Source organism: Colletotrichum jinshuiense, chromosome 1 (assembly GCF_051148585.1).
Source record: "Colletotrichum jinshuiense chromosome 1, complete sequence".
Taxonomy (NCBI): Eukaryota; Fungi; Ascomycota; class Sordariomycetes; order Glomerellales; family Glomerellaceae; genus Colletotrichum; species Colletotrichum jinshuiense.
The window spans coordinates 5,628,126-5,647,905 of NC_139302.1; the positions used below are offsets into that span (position 1 = coordinate 5,628,126).

General features: G+C 54.7%; 6 protein-coding genes across 6 annotated transcripts; 4 read left to right on the forward strand and 2 right to left on the reverse strand.

Moving 5' to 3' along the window:
• Positions 1-992: 992 nt before the first annotated feature.
• On the reverse strand, positions 993-2,758 carry EsH8_I_001465 (uncharacterized protein; the record flags this gene model as incomplete). Its single annotated transcript, XM_083268878.1, has 2 exons — positions 993-2,073; positions 2,124-2,758. The coding sequence occupies 2 exons, from the start codon at positions 2,756-2,758 to the stop codon at positions 993-995; spliced, it is 1,716 nt and encodes a 571-aa protein (XP_083119316.1).
• Positions 2,759-4,425: 1,667 nt separating this feature from the next.
• Positions 4,426-6,500, reverse strand: EsH8_I_001466 (Hsp70 family protein; the record flags this gene model as incomplete). The annotated part of the gene is made up of 6 exons (XM_083268879.1): positions 4,426-4,764; positions 4,829-5,051; positions 5,100-5,206; positions 5,263-5,730; positions 5,793-6,378; positions 6,433-6,500. 6 exons carry the CDS (start codon positions 6,498-6,500, stop codon positions 4,426-4,428), a joined length of 1,791 nt encoding a protein of 596 aa, XP_083119317.1.
• A 686-nt stretch (positions 6,501-7,186) lies between these two features.
• EsH8_I_001467 (uncharacterized protein) lies at positions 7,187-8,588 on the forward strand (the record flags this gene model as incomplete). The annotated part of the gene is made up of 3 exons (XM_083268880.1): positions 7,187-7,207; positions 7,492-8,038; positions 8,110-8,588. The coding sequence occupies 3 exons, from the start codon at positions 7,187-7,189 to the stop codon at positions 8,586-8,588; spliced, it is 1,047 nt and encodes a 348-aa protein (XP_083119318.1).
• Positions 8,589-10,618: 2,030 nt separating this feature from the next.
• Positions 10,619-12,480, forward strand: EsH8_I_001468 (MFS transporter; the record flags this gene model as incomplete). Its single annotated transcript, XM_083268881.1, has 4 exons — positions 10,619-11,008; positions 11,064-11,276; positions 11,327-12,188; positions 12,272-12,480. 4 exons carry the CDS (start codon positions 10,619-10,621, stop codon positions 12,478-12,480), a joined length of 1,674 nt encoding a protein of 557 aa, XP_083119319.1.
• A 1,106-nt stretch (positions 12,481-13,586) lies between these two features.
• Positions 13,587-15,788, forward strand: EsH8_I_001469 (uncharacterized protein; the record flags this gene model as incomplete). Its single annotated transcript, XM_083268882.1, has 5 exons — positions 13,587-13,862; positions 13,923-13,987; positions 14,044-14,204; positions 14,256-15,091; positions 15,144-15,788. The coding sequence occupies 5 exons, from the start codon at positions 13,587-13,589 to the stop codon at positions 15,786-15,788; spliced, it is 1,983 nt and encodes a 660-aa protein (XP_083119320.1).
• A 1,084-nt stretch (positions 15,789-16,872) lies between these two features.
• On the forward strand, positions 16,873-19,686 carry EsH8_I_001470 (uncharacterized protein; the record flags this gene model as incomplete). Its single annotated transcript, XM_083268883.1, has 1 exon — positions 16,873-19,686. One exon carries the CDS (start codon positions 16,873-16,875, stop codon positions 19,684-19,686), a length of 2,814 nt encoding a protein of 937 aa, XP_083119321.1.
• Positions 19,687-19,780: the final 94 nt, after the last annotated feature.

Consider the following 19,780-nt stretch of genomic DNA (forward strand, 5'->3'; position numbering starts at 1 on the left):
GGGACAGCGAGGCGCGATGGGTCCCTTGTATCTCACCAACTCATGCTGTCATGCACCGTGGTTGATGAGCCGGGCAGTTGCGGCGCGGGCTGATGCTGGAGTTCGAGGCGTGATGAGTCGCGACGGATCTCCGGTCGATGAGAGAGTGTCTGCGGTGCGGGTGTGTTGAGAGATTCCGAAGAGGTGTCAACTTTTGGACGTCCCCCGACCGACGAAGGGATGGCCGAAACGGGTTAGACCGAAACTGTCCTGCAACAATGGAGCCTGCATTCCTCCCCTGCCTGCTGTTTTGGACCAGTGGGGGACCTCTGCGCTGCTGAGATAACACACGCATGGGCCCCGTTCCTCCGCACGGCCCGGGGGGCGGCGCACAATCCACCGCCAGAGGGACCCGCCAGCTACAACCCCAATGCACCATCTTCTCGCTGTCGTTCTTTGTCCTTTTGACAAGGTTTTTCTTGGCCTTGGCGTGGAATTTTTTCTTCCTCTTCTTTCCCTTTGGCTCTCAGGGGCTCTTCAAATGCCAAGACCATATCGCCCGGCAACGTAAAAACGCTGACCGGGACGCTATAATTCGAGGTATCAACAGGCAAGTCGACCTCAGAAATGAGGTGCCGGCCCACCGCGCGACAGCGGGGCCCGCCCCCGCGAGGAGACTCCGGATGACGGCTCCTGATGGGACGGTTGACATCTGGCACTGGTTGACATCTTGACTCACGCTCTGTGTCTTATTCTCGACGACACACTCGGGAGGATGTCTGATTCCCACCAAGAGACATGCCACGATTTGTTTGGTCCGGCAGTTAGGGTTCACTTGAGTATGTGGACAAGCTGTCGTACATTTTTTCTGATTACTTCTCTACAAGCATTTGCGTTAATATCACATATAACCCAAAACATCCAAAATGTTCACCACGATTTGTCATTGCGATTTTGTCAGACCCGACCCCTCTTCTCAATTACCTGGTCTCCGAGGCCGCGCATCGAGACATTCAAGCACCGCCACCAGTGGCCTTCATGAACAAGCGTTCCCTCTTCATGAGAAGACTAGAAATCAGCACAACGGAGCCGGCAGTGATCACCAAGATGTACGGAAGGTTCAGAGCCTCGACAATGGCTTCGAGGATATCCTGCTGCAGCTGCAGAGGCAGCGTCTTGACGAAGTCTGCCCCCAGCCCGGTAATGGCGAGCTGGATCTGCTCCTCCGTGACTGTGTCGGGGAGGATCTCTGTCAGCCGGGTCTCGGCCCTGTTGAGGAATATGGCGTTGCTGACTGCCAGGGCAATGTTGATACCGCCCGTCTGCGCCAGCGCCAGCAGCGAAGCCACGACGGCCGCCATGGACTCGGGCACGCTGGCCTGGGCGATGGAGAAGCCCGCTTGCGTGAATGTGCCGACCCCGGCCCCTAGCATGGCCGAAGCCCCGTAGACCCAAGCAGTGCTGGTGTCGGTTTTGACGACGTACATGAGAGTGGCGGCGACGACTGTGATGATGCCGCCGGCGGTGAACCAGGGCATGTATAGGCCGAACTTGCCCGATGGGTGCGATAGCATAGCGCCCTGAGCGAGGGTGGTGACCACCATGACCAGGATGAAGGGCAGCAGGCGGACGGCGGCGTCAATGGCGCTGTCGCCTCGCGAGAACTGGAAGAAGATGGGGATGAAATAAACCGGGACGAAAATCGCACAGCCGCCCGCGGCGGTGACGCAGTACATCAGGATTACTGTCCGGTAGTACTTTCGGCCGGTGATGAGCTCGACCGGGAAGACTCTCCGCTCCTTGGTGGTACCAATGCAGTATGCTTGCTGGATGCCGAAGACGATGAACAGCACGCCCGCCACGACGAAGAGGGCGATCTCGGAGCCCGAGTCCCACTCGTACAGCACGCCGCCGAAGCTAATGCCCATCGTGAAGCTGATGATGGCTCCCAGCATCAGCGGTGCGCCGACCCAGTCAATCTCGACCAGGCGTTCCAGAAACGACGCGCCGGGCTGTGGGTCCGGAGACGGAAGCAGGAACAGATAAACTGGGGCCGCGAGGCCGCCGATAGGGAGGTTGATGTAAAAAGCCCAACTGGTCCATGTCAGCTAATGAAGTTCCCAAAATCGATGCCGCAAACTTACCGCCACGTCGCATTCGAATCTGCAAAGGCTCCTCCAACTACAGGGCCTAAAATAGTGCCAAGGCCCCAAGTCAAGCCGGTACAGGCGAGATAAATCGGCCTCTCCTGGATCGTGGTGGTGGCGGCGATGAGGACCATGACCCCGAGATACATCCCGATGCCACCGAGGCCACAAAGCGCACGACCGACGATGAGGCTGTTCATATTCGGCGCAGCCCCACAGAGGGCACTGCCGGCCTCAAAGATGACGACGCTGCCGATGTAGAGCCACTTGGGCAAGAAATGCGAGTACAGCTGTCCGAAGAGGAGGTTCACCGCCGTGGCGGCCATGATGAAGGCGACACCCAGCCATGCGATGTCCCGGATGGAATTGAACTGAAGGACGATCTGCGGCTGCACATCGGCGACGACGGTGTTGTCGAGGGCGAATAGAAAGGTCGAGGAGAGAATCGCAAAGACGACGATGTACCATTTGAACCCGGTGATGCTGCGTACCGGCTCCGAGGTGGCGTCCTTGCCTCGTTCTGTGTCGGTGTTATCTCCAGAGACGGGGCCCTTGGTGGAACCGTTATCGGACTGCTCAACCTTCTCCAAGGGGCCGCCCGTCTGGGGCTGGGTCTTGGTCTCGACTGCCATCGTGTTTGCTCAAACTAGGGCAGCTCTGGGTGGATGTCGAATGTGGTATGAAAGCGAAGAACAAGCCAGTTTATTTTCACTTTTCGAGACTTTCTACGACTCCGGAACTTCATGGTACAGCAAGGCTAAGAGCCTTTATACATCAGTAATATGCTCGCCCCCTTGAGGCCTTCGCGGCAGCCAGCCATAAGCCCAAATCTTACACCCCGACAAATAGCATCAATAGGACCGTAAGACTCAGCATGCACCCATGGCGACCTGCAGAAGCTTCCCAGTGTCAGATTTTGGGAGCTCAGCTCCAGCTCATCATACCATCCCTTCGCTGGGATCATCGGGTCGTTGCTTCCGCAGTCCAGCCTGGGTAAGAATGGCGCAGGGCCTTTACTCGCAATGCCTGCTTTCCTACCTTATGAGCTACAGTTGAAAGTGCTCACTCACCTATGTGAAAGAAGAGCGCAGATAAGACGAGGCAGAGAGCCTTGGATCCAGGAAAGCTGCCTCCTCAAAAACATGTCCCGGCACTGCGCAGTGAGCCGCCGTGCCAAGCAACGCCCCCAAACGCCGATTTACGAGAGATGCATCGCATACCACCACTACCCAAACTTCCTATTTGGAAAAGATATGGGCATCTAAGCACCGCAACCAGTCCGAGTTCCATCCGCTATGATTGGTCGCCTTCCGACGTGGTCGGCTATCAGCATCACCAGGTCTCGGGGGCAGAGCTGACGTGCTGCAGTTCAGGGGACGCCACAAAAGCGCGTTGCATCGTGCTCTCGCGTCGTCTGGCGTATCAGATGCAGCCCTACCGAATGTTTTTCTCTGACGCCGTATCAGGCATTCGTTGCTCGCCCGCGGCCCAACAATCGTGGTCCAATGGCGGCCGTTGAGGCTGAGATAAGCTTGGAGGCGGAAACAGCACACGAAAACCACAGGTGCAAGATCCTCCGACGGCTCCGGAGGGGGGTGAGGATGGGGTGGTATAAAAGCAAAAAGGAGTCATTTAACCCTGAACGCCACCCGGGAAGCTGGCTGCCACGTTTGCGCAGGATTTTGTCATGCCGCGAGGTTAGGCAGCTCGTAGACGTGCTAACTCGACGACCGGCCTCCATTGATAATCTCGAAATCCTTCGAAATGCAACCTTTTCGGGTTTGCCGTTCATCCGACCGAAATGGACCGGGGCCGTGAGGCTCGACTTATCAGCTTGCGGAATTGCGCCGGCTTCGTTGAACCGCGCGCAGACACGCTGCACGATGCTGACCCAGAACTACGGTCATTGGTTCTGGCATCCCAAATTTCTGCCGTGTACGCCAATACTTGTATACACCCGTTTTGGATATAGCTTGCTGACTGTCAGACTCTCGGGATGAACCGAGTGCTTGCTCTCCTGGTCACCGCCACTATGTTTCTTGACGTCGGTGCGACTTGAGGGCGAACCGTCCACCCCCTTGCCATCATCATTTAGCAATTTCTGTATTTATGACCATATGAAAAGGTCGGAGCCTTTTCTTAGCTAGGCGCAGTGCATGTGTCTGCAACTATGTGGTTATGATAGGAGCCAATCCATCTTTGACCAGGCCCTACATGGTAGGCCAAGTTCGCCATTGATTGCCATTCCTCCGCATGCAAGCCCCCGAGAAGATTGTTTGTCTCAACTCTCCTAGTAATCCTACTCTGACTTGAAGGACACGCAGACATTCTTCGCGCCTACCTGCTTGCCGTCATGAATGACGGTGAAGTCGATGCTGCCCCCGGAGCATGTCATCTCAATGTCAAAGTTCAGTTTAGCGTAGACCTTGCCCAATGGATTTGTGAAGCGTGGCAACGACTCGAAGTCTATTTCCTTCGTCCAAGTAATGGCACAGAGCTGATGAACATCTTTGCTTCCGGACCCAGGAGCAGGCCATGCTGCGGTTGAATATATCGCTTCGGAAAGGTCGCCTATAGCCGACTCAAAAAGCTGGTAGTATGTCTTACGCACAGGGTGCGCAGTGGAGACATCGGTTCCCTAGCGAAAGACGTCAATGTGATGATCAGTGGGATTACAATATAACAAGGCGATAAAGTCATACCTTCTCAAGGAACCATTCCATCTGATTGCTGGCTTTCCAGGCTTGCTCTTCATCGTCCCAGTACCGGTTCGTGATGTCGTGTATTTTGGGATCGAAGACCGACGAGAACTTGGTCCCGTAACTCATGCGGGAGATTCTTGACTTGATACCCACTGCAAGATCGGGTGCGAGATTGCGCTGGGTAAGGCCATGAATGACTGCGCCGCGGCAAATGGCAGTCCAGCTGGTTCTGTGTCAGCGTAACTATATCGCATCGTACAAAAACACTTACGGCTTAGTGCCTTGGCCCTGAATAATCTCTATTCCTGTTCCAATAGCATCCTGAAGACGACTTCGAAGGTACACGCATCTTCCAAATCCTCCAACTAGAATGATTTGCTATTTAACCAAGGGTTAGTTGCTATGAGTATAATTATTGGGCGTATTTATCTCACCTTAGGCTTACGCCCTGACTTTACCATCACGGCAGCAATTTGCCTTCTCACCAACGCCACGGTCTTGTCAATGGTGGGATCAAAGACTGAGAGCAAGTCCTCGCGGTCGAGGGCTAGGTTTCTCTTGCGCTTCACACCGCGGGGTGCCGAACCAGGCGCACGGCACTCAGGTGGAAGATTGATATGCCAGTCCTCATCCTGTGCATTAAAACTCTGCTTGATGCAATTCTCCCATTCGTAGTTCAGCAGTCTAGCGGCATCTTCCATGGGGATATTGTCCCAAGCCTGAGGTGTCACCTTTTTCTTGATGAGCTTGACAAACGCTTCGTCGAGGAAAACGCCGCCACAAAGATCACCGTCACCCTCTACAGCTTCGCGGACAACAAACGGCTTCAGACTAAGGACCTCGTAGCTGATGAGATCTACTGTGCCACCTCCTGCGTCACAAACGACAAGATGATCGCCGGCCTGTCTATGTTAGCAACTCCCATACTTAATCTGGGTCAACTAATGGAAGGTTCATTTCGTACACGGGCAGTTGACTTCTTAGAAAAGTCTCGCATAGTGGCCAAGGCAGCTGCTTCTGGCTCCGATATGAAAGCCAGAGTGGTTTCTCTAGCAGAACGCTTCTGTAGCAAACCCGCATTCTCTGCAGCTCGGCGCATGCGAACTTTGGCATAATCCGGCCAGATGGTAGGCAAGGTAATGACAACGTGGAACCGACACTTTTTCACAAGCTCTTTGCCAGCGGAAGTGGTGATGCATTCAATAGAATGATTCCAGAGATGGCGAAGATAGCTGCTGATAACCTCGACTGGGTCCTTGTTGGCGTCCTTCACCAGCTTTCGAGCGGTGGCAATCTGCTTGGAGTCTCGCACATGTTTGGGAAGATCTGGCTCGTCTACAAGCAGGAGCTTGAACCATTTCATTGGTTTTTGATTGGCGCTGGGAGGAATAGCATAACCCCAGGAGATGTTGCCGCGCTTCTTGCTTTGGTAGATTATGGCGGATGGGACCTTGTCTCTGTCCGAGGAGAGACCCATTTTAGATTCCCATCGGCTGATGACCTCTATGTCGTCGGGTTGTCCGGAGTACGCCCAACTGACACCAGAGAACCTTGAGATTTGTTAGACGGCAGTATTACGAAGGGCTAATCGGTATGATGCTCACGTGGTTCCGAAATCGATGCCAATGATTATGGTATCAACTTCATAGCTTGCAGTCCAGCGATCAGCCATTATGAATTCGTTTAGCTAAATGACCATGATGAGTTGTTAGCGGTAGTCTTGTGAAAGAGTGGATGAGTGTCAGTGAGTGGGGGACATTGAGTAAGAGTGAAAACTTGAGACCAAATGGAAGGTATCTGGATGGAGAAGGAAAAAAAATGGAAGAGAATGAAAGAATTCGAGAATGTGTGTATTTGTAAGGTTTCTTCAGCCTACCTTGATTTCCTGGAAGGCGTGGCTCTCATCTCAATGAGGTGATTTAAGTATACGGGTAGAGGATGAGTGAGCGAAGTGGCGTAGATGGGGAAGTAGTTTAAGGAATATGGGAGATTCAGCTCCTGGAAAAAGATCGGAATAGAATAATGAAGCTGGTTTAGAAAGAAAGTAGGTAAAATCTCATAAAGAAGGTACAGCTCCTCGCTCTTTCCTTACTTCGTTTGAACGGCGTGAAATCACCTCTAAATTTGGGGTTCGGTTGAGGTAGATACCAACTGGAACCTGGTTCTACCTTCCCTCCCGAAGAACTTCACTTCAGAAGAAGAACAGGCGTGAGGCAGATATCAAACTTCCATCCGCCAATATAATATTTCTTCCACAACCTCCCACCGCACATCAAAGCTGCTTCTTTTCACGTCCAAAACAACCCTCCACTACTCTTTCCGCGCTGTCCATCACAAAACGGCATACTTATCGTCAAAATGGGCAACAATTATAAGCAGGTGAGCTTCCCCCATATCACGCAAAACTATTCAACGCTCAACATGAAAAACAGGAAGAGATGTCCTTTGTCGAAGGTCAAGGAGGTCTATTCTCGTATCCTTTGAAGGTTGAAGAGCCAAACGAGGAAGGCAATGACTTTTCAAGTCCCTCAGGAACGACTCTAAGAGAGACACATGGATACTACCAATCTCATCAGAGTTATTCTTCGCCCCCAAATGCAAACCGGGAACTCAGGTCCAAGTTACTCAAAGAAAAAAGAAAGGTAACAAGACTGGAGAGAAAGATCCAATACCTCAGTAAGCGGACGACAACTCTCTGGGCTAGCAAACTCCGAGCGGAGAAGTTGGAGTCTCAGATGGTGAAACAGGAGTTGGATCATCAGATCCAGGTTGAAAAGCTTCAGGGTGACAACAGAGCGCTCAAACACCATATCGATGAGCTCAGCACGCAGCTAGCTGCAGCAGAAGTTGCCGCCGCGAAGAATCAGTTATTTGCAAATTCCAGCAAGGTCTCGGACGACGAGATTTTGCTCATCTGGGGGAAAATGGCTTACACCATCGAGGGTATGGTCAACACGGTTCTAACTGGCCGGCCCTCAGAAGAAGACCTCGAAGACAGCCGCAACGACCCTTCCTGCGTGCTTCGCTGGATGAGTCCTAGCCAGGTTAGACTTCTCCAAAATGATGACATACAACCCAGTATTGTCGAGAAGTACATTTGGCTGGCGCTTGTTTGTCGTATCTTTGGCTCGGGTCCCGACGGCAGCATTGGTAAGAGCTGGGCTGGCAAAACAGGGGAGTGCTTCTCCATTGTCTTGACAAAGCTGGATGGTAAGATTGTTTATGCAAATGAGATACCTATTATCAGACTGTAAAGGTCGCTGACAGTTCCACTACTGCAGATATGAACTACAAGATGAAGCAGGACCCCGCCGACCTTTTCAGATGGAAAGCTGAAGGTGCCAAAATGATTGATGAAATGATAGGGGTCGACAAGGCAGAGTTGCAGAAGGCAATTGACAAAGAGCTCGCGGTATTCTCCAAGTTTTTGCCCAAAAACAATCTCCATCACCACGTCGCTATGACCAAGCTTAGCAAAGGACTCGGCAAAGCTTTTGACTATGCTTTGCAGCTGCAGTCAATCTTTATGAAGTCGAAAGCTATTTTCTATCCGAAGTGGACGACGGCTACGACCAGCACTAAAGTTGTGCGATACTCGCCGGGTTCCATGGCTGCTGAGGTCTGGCAGAAGGAGCCTCTCGACGAACACAGCATTGTCAATTTTTGCATCTCTCCAAGTCTCATCAAGCTTGGCACTGCGGATGGTGATCACTATGAGCAGAGCCTTCGACTGGTCAAGGCGCGGGTAATTTGCAATTAACCGACGATGAAGAAACCGGGAATCTTATACGTCGCTCTTGAACGAGGGGAAGAGGAATACTTGAGGCGACAGGTCTTGGACGAGAGTTGGAGGATGGAATACACGTCGTACACGTTACGGCACGCTTTGTATTTTGCACTCTTATCGTCGCTGCAGGTAGACAATTCACAGCAGCCTCATCTGCGCACTGATGAATAGTCTTCTGACTCGGCGGATCTACGTGAAAGATGTCATGTGGTTGATTCGAGCAAACGAAACATCCTTCAATGCAAAAACAATATCATGTCCTACCCCTTCGCAGCAAATGGAATCAGACTAAATGATATTATTGCACTGAGGTTTGCGGAATGGGGGAAGAATCGACAAAAAAACGCAAAAGAATTAGCACGACCTGGTTTCGATCCAGGGACCTCTGGGTTATGAGCCCAGCGCTCTACCCCTGAGCTACCGTGCTTGCTGATGTCATCTGCGACAAATTGGTCATCCAAGTACCCTTGCCAATCAGGGTGGGGGCGGAGAAGTCTCCGCCCACCAATACATGCCCCTCCCCCGCCATTACCAACCCGCACCTCTCTGTGAGCCGCTGCTGTCAATGGTATGCGGAGGACAAACATGGGGGTATTCGAAGTCGTGGGAAACGTTTTATCTGGCGAAAAGAATCGTGGTTTGTTTTCTGGGATTGAGAATATTGGCGCTTATAACGTATCTTTATTTGGGGCCTCGATTGCCTCTATCTACGGTAGGGTTGAAGCCATCCGCAGCCCGCCTCTATCGCCTGCACAGCGCCGAGGCGTCGTCAAATCAAAGCCGCGGGGCCTCCGATTGATTCAAACATCCAGGTTCGGCTGGGATCTCGGCACTGCGAATGCTGCCATACATGGTTATGTGGGCTTTTGCTTCCGCATCTACATACCCGCAGAACTGAAGGCCGGCAAATGTTGACATGATTAGGGCCTCGCACTCGGCATGATGACGTCCGTTTTGGTTCGCCATTGTGTCCATCACAGGTCTTTCGGAAGTCCAGATGTTTCTTCCTGCAAGTTTCCCATCTCCAGCCATGCTATCTGGTTTCTACGAATGAGGACTTTGACAAAAAGTCATCAACCGAGAAGCTCTTGTATTTTCTTATGTTTTGTTTCCTTACCGGAGAACACAGGCAGGGCGAGATTACATGGCACGAGGCCCGTTCCAAAGGGCGTGCTCAACATGCCGAGTACGTTGAATCAAGTTGCTCGGCTCACTGCATGCATCGACAATCCCGGAGTCCGGGCCATACTGGGGAAAATGTGGTTACCGTCCTTGGACACCGGGTGATTCTTGATCCTGTCCACTAGGACGCCCACTATCGAGTTACGCGGCGAGTTGCTAGACCACGGCCGTCCGGAGGCCGGATATCGGAGCAGTGGACCAGGGGTGGTCCACGATTCACCTTCCCCGGTTTCTACCTTTCTTCTCACACCCCACGCCGAATCGGCGCCGGTTAAAGGGTTGCTAGGCAATGATAGGACAAAACCGAATCTGCCCTGGTCTCGCGCCATTCAAGCGGATCTTATCTCCGCGACAATCCCATCGGGACCGTCCGCTTGTGGGAGATTCGCTTACTATTGTACGGAAATGTCCCCTCCCCATGAGTCGCGCGTCATAGAAAAAATAGTAATACCGTAGTAGTAATTGGGTCACCAAACCTCTCCCATTGATGCGACTTTCTTGCCGAGACTTGGTGCTGTAACATGAGCGTTTGCTTTTGTTTGAGTATAGTTCCCTTTCTTGTTAAGCAAGATCGATTGCCGAGATTTCGGCACACACATCCTATCAGCAGCCAACTCACACCAATGACGACAAAGTCATTGTCCCTAGCCGATTAGCCTCGCAACGGACTTCCGCGCAAACGCTAAGAGCGGGATTAATCGCAGAAGAAATCTTTGGACACCTTACGTTCGGCAGACTTCACACCGGAAGAAAAATAAAATTGGGACAGGCGGCAAGAAGAGGCTTTGTCTTGTGTTTTCGAAAACTTGAAAGGTCAAGATATGTCGGGGAAGCGAAACTCTGCCGATGGCAGAGGTGACACGGACGACAACAAGGATATGGGCGTGGCGCCCGCGGCTGCGGCTGCAACGGCCGGGCCCGGCGAGGATAAGGTGGCGGAAGAGGCTTCCCGCCTGCAGGTCTCAGCCCTGAACTCTCCCCGGGATGGTTTTGGTGACGAGAAGAGGATAGAGGTGGGGAATGAGACAAGATCCCCATCACCGTCACCGTCTGATTCGGATTACGATACGCACCGGGGAGGAGACGACAAGGGAAGCGGTGGGATTATCGGGTCGGTGGTGAGGGTCCTCACCTGGACGCCGAAAAAGCTTCGATACGATCCGAAGAACCCTCCTCAATTCACCCTGGCCCACAACTTCCTGTATGCGGTGGTAAGTCTCCAGAAGTCTGATACCAAGAAACGAGCGGTTGTGCTGAGAAACACAGGCCGCCACCTTTACCGTAGCCAACCTTTACTACAATCAGCCGGTATTAAACAGGATTGCGGAAACGTTCGACGTCAGTTTCGAGAGGGCGTCGTCCGTCGCGACGCTGATGCAGGCTGGGTATGCCGCGGGACTGCTCCTGATCTGTCCGCTGGGTGACATGCTCCGACGGCGGCCGTTCATCCTGGCCCTCATCTGTCTGACGGCGACACTTGTAAGTTTCCCGACAAGGCCTTGCAGATGTCGTGGGCTGACCATTATCAGTGGCTGGGTCTCTGCGTGACAAACTCCTTCACAGCGTTCTTGGCTCTGTCGTTCATCGTAGGCGCCACGACCGTCACACCGCAGCTCATGCTGCCCCTCGTGGCCGACATGGCCCCAGCAAACCGAAAAGCCAGCTCGCTCTCCATCACCACGTCCGGGCTGATGCTGGGAATGCTCATAGCCCGTCTGCTCTCGGGTATCGTGGCTAACTACACATCATGGCGGAACATCTACTGGTTCTCGTTCGGCGCACAGTACCTTCTCCTGATCCTTCTCTTCTTCTTCATGCCAGACTATCCGTCGACGAATCCGGACGGTCTCAACTACTTCCGCGCACTCTGGACGATCGTGACCATGTTGTTCACGCAGCCGATCCTCGTGCAGGCTTGCCTCATTGGCTTTTTCATCAGCTCCATCTTCACTTCATTTTGGACAACGTTGACGTTCCTTTTGGCGTCGCCGCCATACGAGTATCCTTCCATCACGATTGGGCTGTTTTCGCTCATCGGCATCGCGGCGATTTGCGGCGGGCCGGTGTATGGACGGCTAATCATGGACCGATACGTACCGTTCATGTCTTCTGTGCTGGGGCAGGTCGTCATTCTCATCGGCTGCTTGGTTGGCGCCTTGACGGGCGAGTTCACTGTTGCCGGACCCGTGATCCAAGCGATATGTATCGACATTGGCATCCAGACAGCGCAGACGGCCAACCGGACGGCCATCTACACCATCAGTTCCAAGGCGAGAAACCGAGTCAACACGGCGTACATGGTGTGCGTGTTTTGCGGGCAGCTGACGGGCACCGCGGTGGGCAACAGGCTGTATGCGCAAGGCGGGTGGAAGTACAGCGGAGGCGCAACCAGTAAGTCAATCGACCGATGTTATCGCCATATGGCTTGGAAACGGTGTGTTATTAGTGCAGTTTGCTGACGCTCCTCCCCTCAGTCGGGTTCATCGGGTTGTCGTTGGTCATCACTATGCTCAAGGGTCCAAGGGAGAAGCGCTGGATCGGCTGGAGCGGCGGAACGAAGCTGCGCAAGGACGACGTCGCGAAACCGAAGGTGCCCTCGCCCGAGGATGGACAAGAGACAGTGAGAGTGGAAGAGAAGCGGGCAGAGACCGGGGCGGGCGGTGAGGAAGACAACCGGCGATGACTTTGCAGGTAGAGAGGGAGGGGTGCCCGGGGTCGAATAAGTTTTCGGTGGTTGGGCCCGGTCTTGGCTACCAAACTCTGGCGAGCAGGCATCCCATGTTTTTTTCCTCTGCAGCAATGTCAACTCAATTAACCCAGATTCCGACGCAATTGGGCCGCGAACAGAACGCCCCGGGCGGGGTTGTGTTGTGTTCACAGAAAAGAGAAGAAGAAATGAAAAGGTAAAATAAGAGAAAGAATTGGACGGTCTTCTCCAATGAGGCAGGCAGTCGTCAGTTATGGTGCGATTCCCCCAGGATGCTCCTTCCTTCTATTTTTCCTGTTTCCTTCATTCCTCGCTCCTCTCCCGCTCGGCCCGGAAGGTTCCTTTGCTTTCTTTGCAGCGAACCTTTCCTCTCCATCCACTACCGTCACACACAATATTACATACTTTGAACTCACAGACAGACATCGGCAGGTTGGTTGCGGCACACCGCGTGACCCCCCGGACAGCGCCCCGCCGGGCGTCCGCCAAGACCCAGAATAAGGCCGCCTGGCCTGTCAGAGTGGCTGAGCAACAGCCTGGCACATCTGCCTGGGGCCTGCCACATGCCACTGGATCGGGAAGCAGACAGCGATGGCAGCCGTTGAAGGATCGCCCCGGGTGCTGTAGCCTCGCCCATCAGCGGCGAAACACCCACCACACACCCCCGCAAACAATGGCGCTGCTCCTGGCAACCTCTCTCCCCTCCCCTCTGCCGAAATGGACTCAACAATGAGGCCCACCAATATCACGTTTTCGGGGACCCTGGGCCACTGGAGCGGTGCGGATGCCTTCCGACCCAACCACCGCCAACAGCCAAGATCGGCAACGCAAACGAGCGACAGCGATGCACAGCAATAAAAAAACTGGCCTGGTCCCAGCTCCCACGTCCCAGACGACCGGGATGCCGCCGCCCTCATCTCACCCTCACCGGCCGTCGCCTTCACTCACACCTCTCTCCCTCGCCCTCTCGCCAACTCATCCCACCTGACGTTGGCTTCTTTCCACTCGACAAAGGCGACGAGAGTCATGTTGAGCTGCGACCCGCAAACAACCAGCGACACTCTTCCCCGGCAAACGCCCTGATGGCCCGCTTCCAGGGTCTCGACTCGTCCGACCTGTTCCGCTTCGACACCCTCGCCCTGCGCGATGACATTCTGCTGTCCGACGGCAAGACCGCCTCCAAGGTCGAGTACGACGAGTATGTCGTCTTCAAGAAAGACAATGGCATCCCCTCGGGTATGAAGATGGACGAGGAAGGGGACCAGGACGTCAGCTTCCAGCTCATGCACAAGGATGAAGTGCCAGGCTACCAGACTCTTGATCTCGCTTTTCGCCGCGGCTACTCGATCGACCATAACGTGAGAACAGGACCCCTTTCTCAGGCTTGCCTGTGACATTAAGTACTGACGCATTTTCAGGGCGTCTTTTCGCAGGACCCGGTCCGCGACCCGGAACTGGTGCTGGATGGACGAGTTCGCCGAGTGTGAGTATAAACCACCACACTCCAGCCTTATCTATCATCAACGCTAACAGCTGTAGAATTTGCTTCCGCCGCAACAAGTCCTTTGACCGCAGAGAGGATGGCATCACCATGACCCCAGAAGACCTGGACGCAATGGACTTGCACCCGGCCACCCTTCAGTACTCTCGCCGCGTCACCAACGAATCTCGCTTCTGGTCTCTCGACCGCTCCAAGTTGAGTGAGTAGTTGAAGGCAGCCATCTCAGTCGCGCAGATACTAACTTCGCAAGGCCTCATCCTCTCCTTCTCCAAGAACCCGAGGACGCCGTACGACTTCATGTCCCTGACCTACGACGTCCGCAGCCGCACGTCCTCAGTGCTGGTGCGCCAGTCTTATCACCCCAGACAACACAGCCTGGAGAACCTCGACGAGTACGATCAGCGTCTGGAGGCATGTCGCGCGCATTGGGCCCACCCATTCATCACCCCCGTCATTCTGCTTCAAGTCCAGTTCATGCGCACCGAGGAGGCTGTCATGGAGAACATCAACCACGTCAAAAGCCTCGAGTGGGAGGTCAGCAGCATCGCAGGCTTCGAGGCCTTTGAGATGGAGCGGGAGCGGAGGTCGAAGCTGATGCGCCGATTGACCTTTAGCACCAACAACGAAAAAACGCCGCAGATCGCGGGCCCGATGAGCATGGCGAATCTAATGAAGAGCGCGCACGATGTGCTGAAGGAATCCATCAAGCTGCTGGATACCGTAAGGTGGATGGAAAGGGTTGTGAAGCTCATGCTGCAAGCCGGCGATGAGTTGGCGGAGCGCATGACGACCGGGGAACTCAAGATACGCCTGGACGACTTCCACGTCAGGGAAAACGATGCAGACCAGCGAGATCAGCAGGACCAACAGGTTCAGCCCGACGAGCCTCCAACGGGACCGCCTTCGCGATCGTCCGCAAGCACAAAGCGGCGTTCTCTGCCCCCCGCTCCTGATGCTTTGGCTGACCCTCTCGGAAACCACTGGCATGAGATTCGGCAATATCTGGAAGGCCTGCAAAGGATGTGCATGGGCTTGGAGACTGACCGTCGCATGTCTGAAGCCCGGTGCCGCGCCCAGATCGATATCGTAAGTTGAACGGCTCAACCCCGCGGCGCAATCTCATACTAATACATATCAGATCTACAGTAAGATGGCCCAAGAGGACAATGTCCTTAACGCCCGCATGGCTGTCGCCTCCTCCCGAGACAGTTCCTCCATGAAAGCGCTTGCCGTCATCACCGCCGTCTTCCTCCCTGGCGAGTTCCTCGGCACCCTCTTCGGCATGTCCATGTTTGACTGGCAAGCCTCAGGCGAGGATGCGGCGGGAGATGACGCCGCGGGCGGCGCGGCGGCGGCGGGCACCTCGACGAACAGTAAAGACCCGATCCCTGTACTGAGCCACCTCTTCTGGGTCTACTGGGCCACCGTCATTCCATTGACTGTCGGCATCCTAGTCGCGTGGCGCGCGTGGTGGGTTAGCCAGGACCGCTATTTCCGGAGGCACCTGTCACGGGAGCTGTCGGAGGAGCGGTACTGGACCGCCGATGGCAAGCCGCGCGAGCTCGAGCATTCGTTCTGGTGGGACTTCTTTTATCTGTCGGTGAGACGTGACGAGCTGCCCGTCTCCACGCACGATCCGTACAGCACCCTAGAGCTATCGTCGACCATGTCGGCCGACAAGGACGAAATACGGTCGCCGCGTGGCGAGACGACAGTTCGTAGGGGCCAGATCTCGTTCCTGAGGTCGCAGAGCCTGCGGCAGCGGAACGCGGTTGCTGTGTAATGTGCCTGTACATGTATATACGTAATCTTCTGGCCTCTTCACTATTGGGCCAGATTTTGCTTTCATCTGCTTGGGAGGTAATCTTGTGAGCGTTTTACTTTTGGAGTTCTGGGGTCGCTGCATTGTGGGTGGGGAAGACGAAACCCATGTTCTTCCCAGAGTCTCTTTGGCGAGAGATGTGGGATCTATGTAGCAAAATTTACAATGAGTATGATGACATGAAGGACCATTTCTCTCAATGCTTTAGTTAGATGCCCCATCTAAGCAAGTGACGGAGCCAGCGATCATGGACTAGAATGACCAAGATGCACTCTACGTATGTCCCCTAGTGATTTGTTGCTTCTGCGAGAGCGGTTACCCGGCCGGCCGCACAGAGTTCTGGAGGGTCTTTGTGTGTGAATGCTGGTCTCGTCATCAAAGAAGGATAGTTGGGATCCATAGATCTGACGAAACCTGCTCGTCCTTGTGACGTTGTTGCGACACCGTAGACACGCCATTGCAAGAGTGCCCACTAGCCCCTATGTCTTTTCAAGAGGTTGACCGAAGAACCAGTCGGCTTTCCTAAGTCACGTTTCATGTAATTTAGAGGATCGTCCAAATCCAATTGCAACATCCATTCTTCAAATTCTCCATATATTACACACGGTTGATCAGAAGCTCTACAAAGGACTTCATTGTCAAACATCCAGAGGCATAGACTCAAGATGCAAAATACCAGAACCAATTGCATAAAGAGAGTTACACGTCCTTTGAAACTCCCGTGCATGTACGTACCCTTTAGACTCTCAACGCTGTCACCTGGTTCTTCAGCTTTTGTCCTCTCACACAACCGCTTTGTGGTCGGTTTGTCCACTACAGGGCATGTTCTTCAGCGTGTTTGACGGAGGGACTGGCGAAGAAACCACAACAGGACTGTCTCCAAACTGATGGGCAACGGGGATAATGGCAAGATTGAGGCTGTATTTCGGTCTATTTGTATATAGCTTAGGATATTTCTCCGTTGTTGGTTCTCCATCAACAGCAAGACGGCAGCATAAACAAGGATTCGTCAATACATATCGTTTACAAAAGCAACCCTCAAAATATGGATTTTGCAACCCATGGATCCTGCCATACCTGGAGCTCAGAACATTCCGAGACCGGATACGCAGACGGACGCAACGGCAATAGCAGCTCCGATGGTTCCCGGAAGCTAGTCTTTCGTGTCGAACTCGAGTTTCTGATCCAGATTGCTGGTGGCACAAGTTCCGGAACTTCTTCTCCTGGGTCAAACTCCGCCCATACTCTAGGGGGAGGCTTCGGCAACGTTGGCAATGACCGGACCAGTGATGTTCTGCGCTTCATCGCAGGCCGCCTCCACGACCTGGGCCTACGCGGCGTGTGTTACGATGACCCCTTTTATGGGGACGACGGCGTCTGGGGTATCGATGTAGACCAAAACGTCGTCGAGCTACCCGAAAAGAAAATCCCGAAATACAAGTCCTACACCAGGAAATGGAGGTCCGTCCGCGTGAAGACGCCCCTGTGGTCCTTCACCAAGGAGAACATGTCGAAACTGGAAGCTGTCTGCGACAAGCTGAAAACCACCCAAGGTCTCGTCATCGGTATGAATCACGTCCCCCGCCTGCGGGTCGAAGTCAAGCCGCAAACCGGCGACTACACCCTCCACGACCTCCGGAGGATCGTCGCCTTCCTCTGGGAGGCATCCCCCCGCATCAACCAGCTCCATGCGGAATACTGCGGCCCCGGGTCGATGACCGCCCCAGGGCTCGAGTTCTCCCGCCTCTTCAGCCCGTTCCCGCACGTCTTCCTGTCCGACACCGAGTGGCGCTGCGAGCCCGCCGAGACAGTGTTTACCCATGGTCCGCCGGTCCCGACCAGGACGGGCATGCTCAAGCCCCCAGACGTCGGCCACGAATCTGCGGTTTCGCGGCTCGCTGTCCTCTGTGTCTCGCTTGCGCAAGACCTCGAGTGGCTGGTGGACGAAACCCGCGTTCACGCAAAGGATTGGGAGGGCAACGTGAGGGTGCTTCCCGGAGCCTACGACTTTTCCAAAATCCTCGACAAAGATCCCCGGGCCCGTACGATCCAATTTGCCCAGCATGCTGGGACGCTCGACTTTGGGGCCGTTGAGAACTGGATCAAGGTATGTCACGGCCTCGTCTTCTTCTGCCTGAACGCGACTGAGGACAAGGTAGAACACGTCCGCGAGCTGTTGAGGCTTCCCATTCCGTCAGACCCTGCTTTGAAGAGTCCACCCTTTCCATACAGCATCTTCGACCTCCTCGACGACCTTGACCTTTCTTCTCAATCAAGATACTACCAACCCCTTGGCACCAACCCCTTCGTCCCAGAGCTCGACAACCATCGCCGCCGCAAACCGGCCATCAACCTCAACGACACCAAAGACTTGTCCCCTTACACTTTTGGCATCGAACTCGAGTTTCTCCTCCCTTATGCCAACGAAGGCACCGATGATCCATACCCCTCAGATCCTCGCTGGTTCTACCGCCATAACCCCCAGTCCTCCTCCAACAACGGGGCCAATCAGAAGTATTATAGTGAATTCCAACACCTCCTCAGAGACCTCCTCAGTGACGATGAACCTGAATCCGGATCGGACGCAAGCAGTCGGGCGTACTCCGGCAACGCTGACCACCTTGCAAAGATCATCAACTCCGCGGGCCACTGCAGCGCCACCCTCCACGACCTCTTCGACAAGATGAGCACCGAAAACCTCGGGATCCCCAATTCCGCGCTCCTGGCGATAGCCGAGTCCAACGGCCACCACCTCCACCTCGTGGAAGACGTCGACCCGCGCTACCAAACCTGGTGCGTCAAGCAGGACTGCAGCCTCTCCAGGTCCTCGGGCGGCCTGCTCGGCTACTCCGGCGGCCACGTCGGCGTCGAGGTCTCGAGCCCCATCCTCCGCAACCACCCCACGGATTTCGGCAGCGTCGTCGACGTGCTGAGGATCGTGCGTGGAGGCATGCGGCCGATGCTGGACCTGTCCTGCGGCCTCCACGTCCACGTCGGCAGCGTGTGCGGCTTCTCCCTCCGCGCCCTCCGGCGCATCGCCACGCTCATCTGGGCTGTCGACCCGATCCTGTACACCCTCGTCCACCCGTCGCGCAAGACCAGCCTGTACACCCTGCCCCTCCGCACAAGCTCCATCCTCGCCACCGACAAGACCCTTCCCGAGTACAACGCCTGCCTCGACCTGCGCCGGGTGGGCAAGAGTGGCCTCCGGCGCGGGGACGTCGCGCTGTCCCTCGAGATCGAGGCCCACGTCCCCATGGACAGGCTCCCCGAGAGGCTCCAGCGCGAGTTCTTCGGCATCTGGGCGGCCGAGAGCCACTGGGCCCTCTGGTCGCTGCTGGCGCCCAGGAGGGGCATGAAGGGCGGCGTCTCCTTCATGTCGGTCCGCGGGAACCTCTCGACTGAGCACTCCGACGCGGTGTGCGAGGGTACGATCGAGTTTAGGCTGCTCGAGGGGACCCTGGACCCGGAGTTGATCACGGACTGGACGAAGCTGCTGCTCAAGATCGTCGAGACGGCGGAGACGACGAGGCCGGTCGAGTTCTTCAGGGTCGTTTCCAGGCTCCTCGAGACGTACCGCAACGAGGATGACCGCCTGGCTGGTTTCTTGGATGCCTTCGGTCTAGGAGGCCACCTGCCATTCTGGGCCAAGGTTGCGGAGAGAAACAGAGCGTTGGCTGCGGATGGCTCATGTGAGGGCGCGGAGAACCCCACGAGGTGGCAGCCGCCTGTTTTTGGGGGTGAGCAAGTGTCAGAGGATACAAGAACGACGCTCATGCGCACTTGGTTCGAAGAGAACATCGTCAGACTCCTAGAGATTGATGAGGACATGTTGGATCGGGTCAAGGGCGTTCTTTAAACCCACCGATCATAGCAGCAAGCGTCAATGGCAGCCTTGGCTGAAAAATTCTGGATTTCAACAATGACAATCGGCCGAAAATTACAGCGCAAAG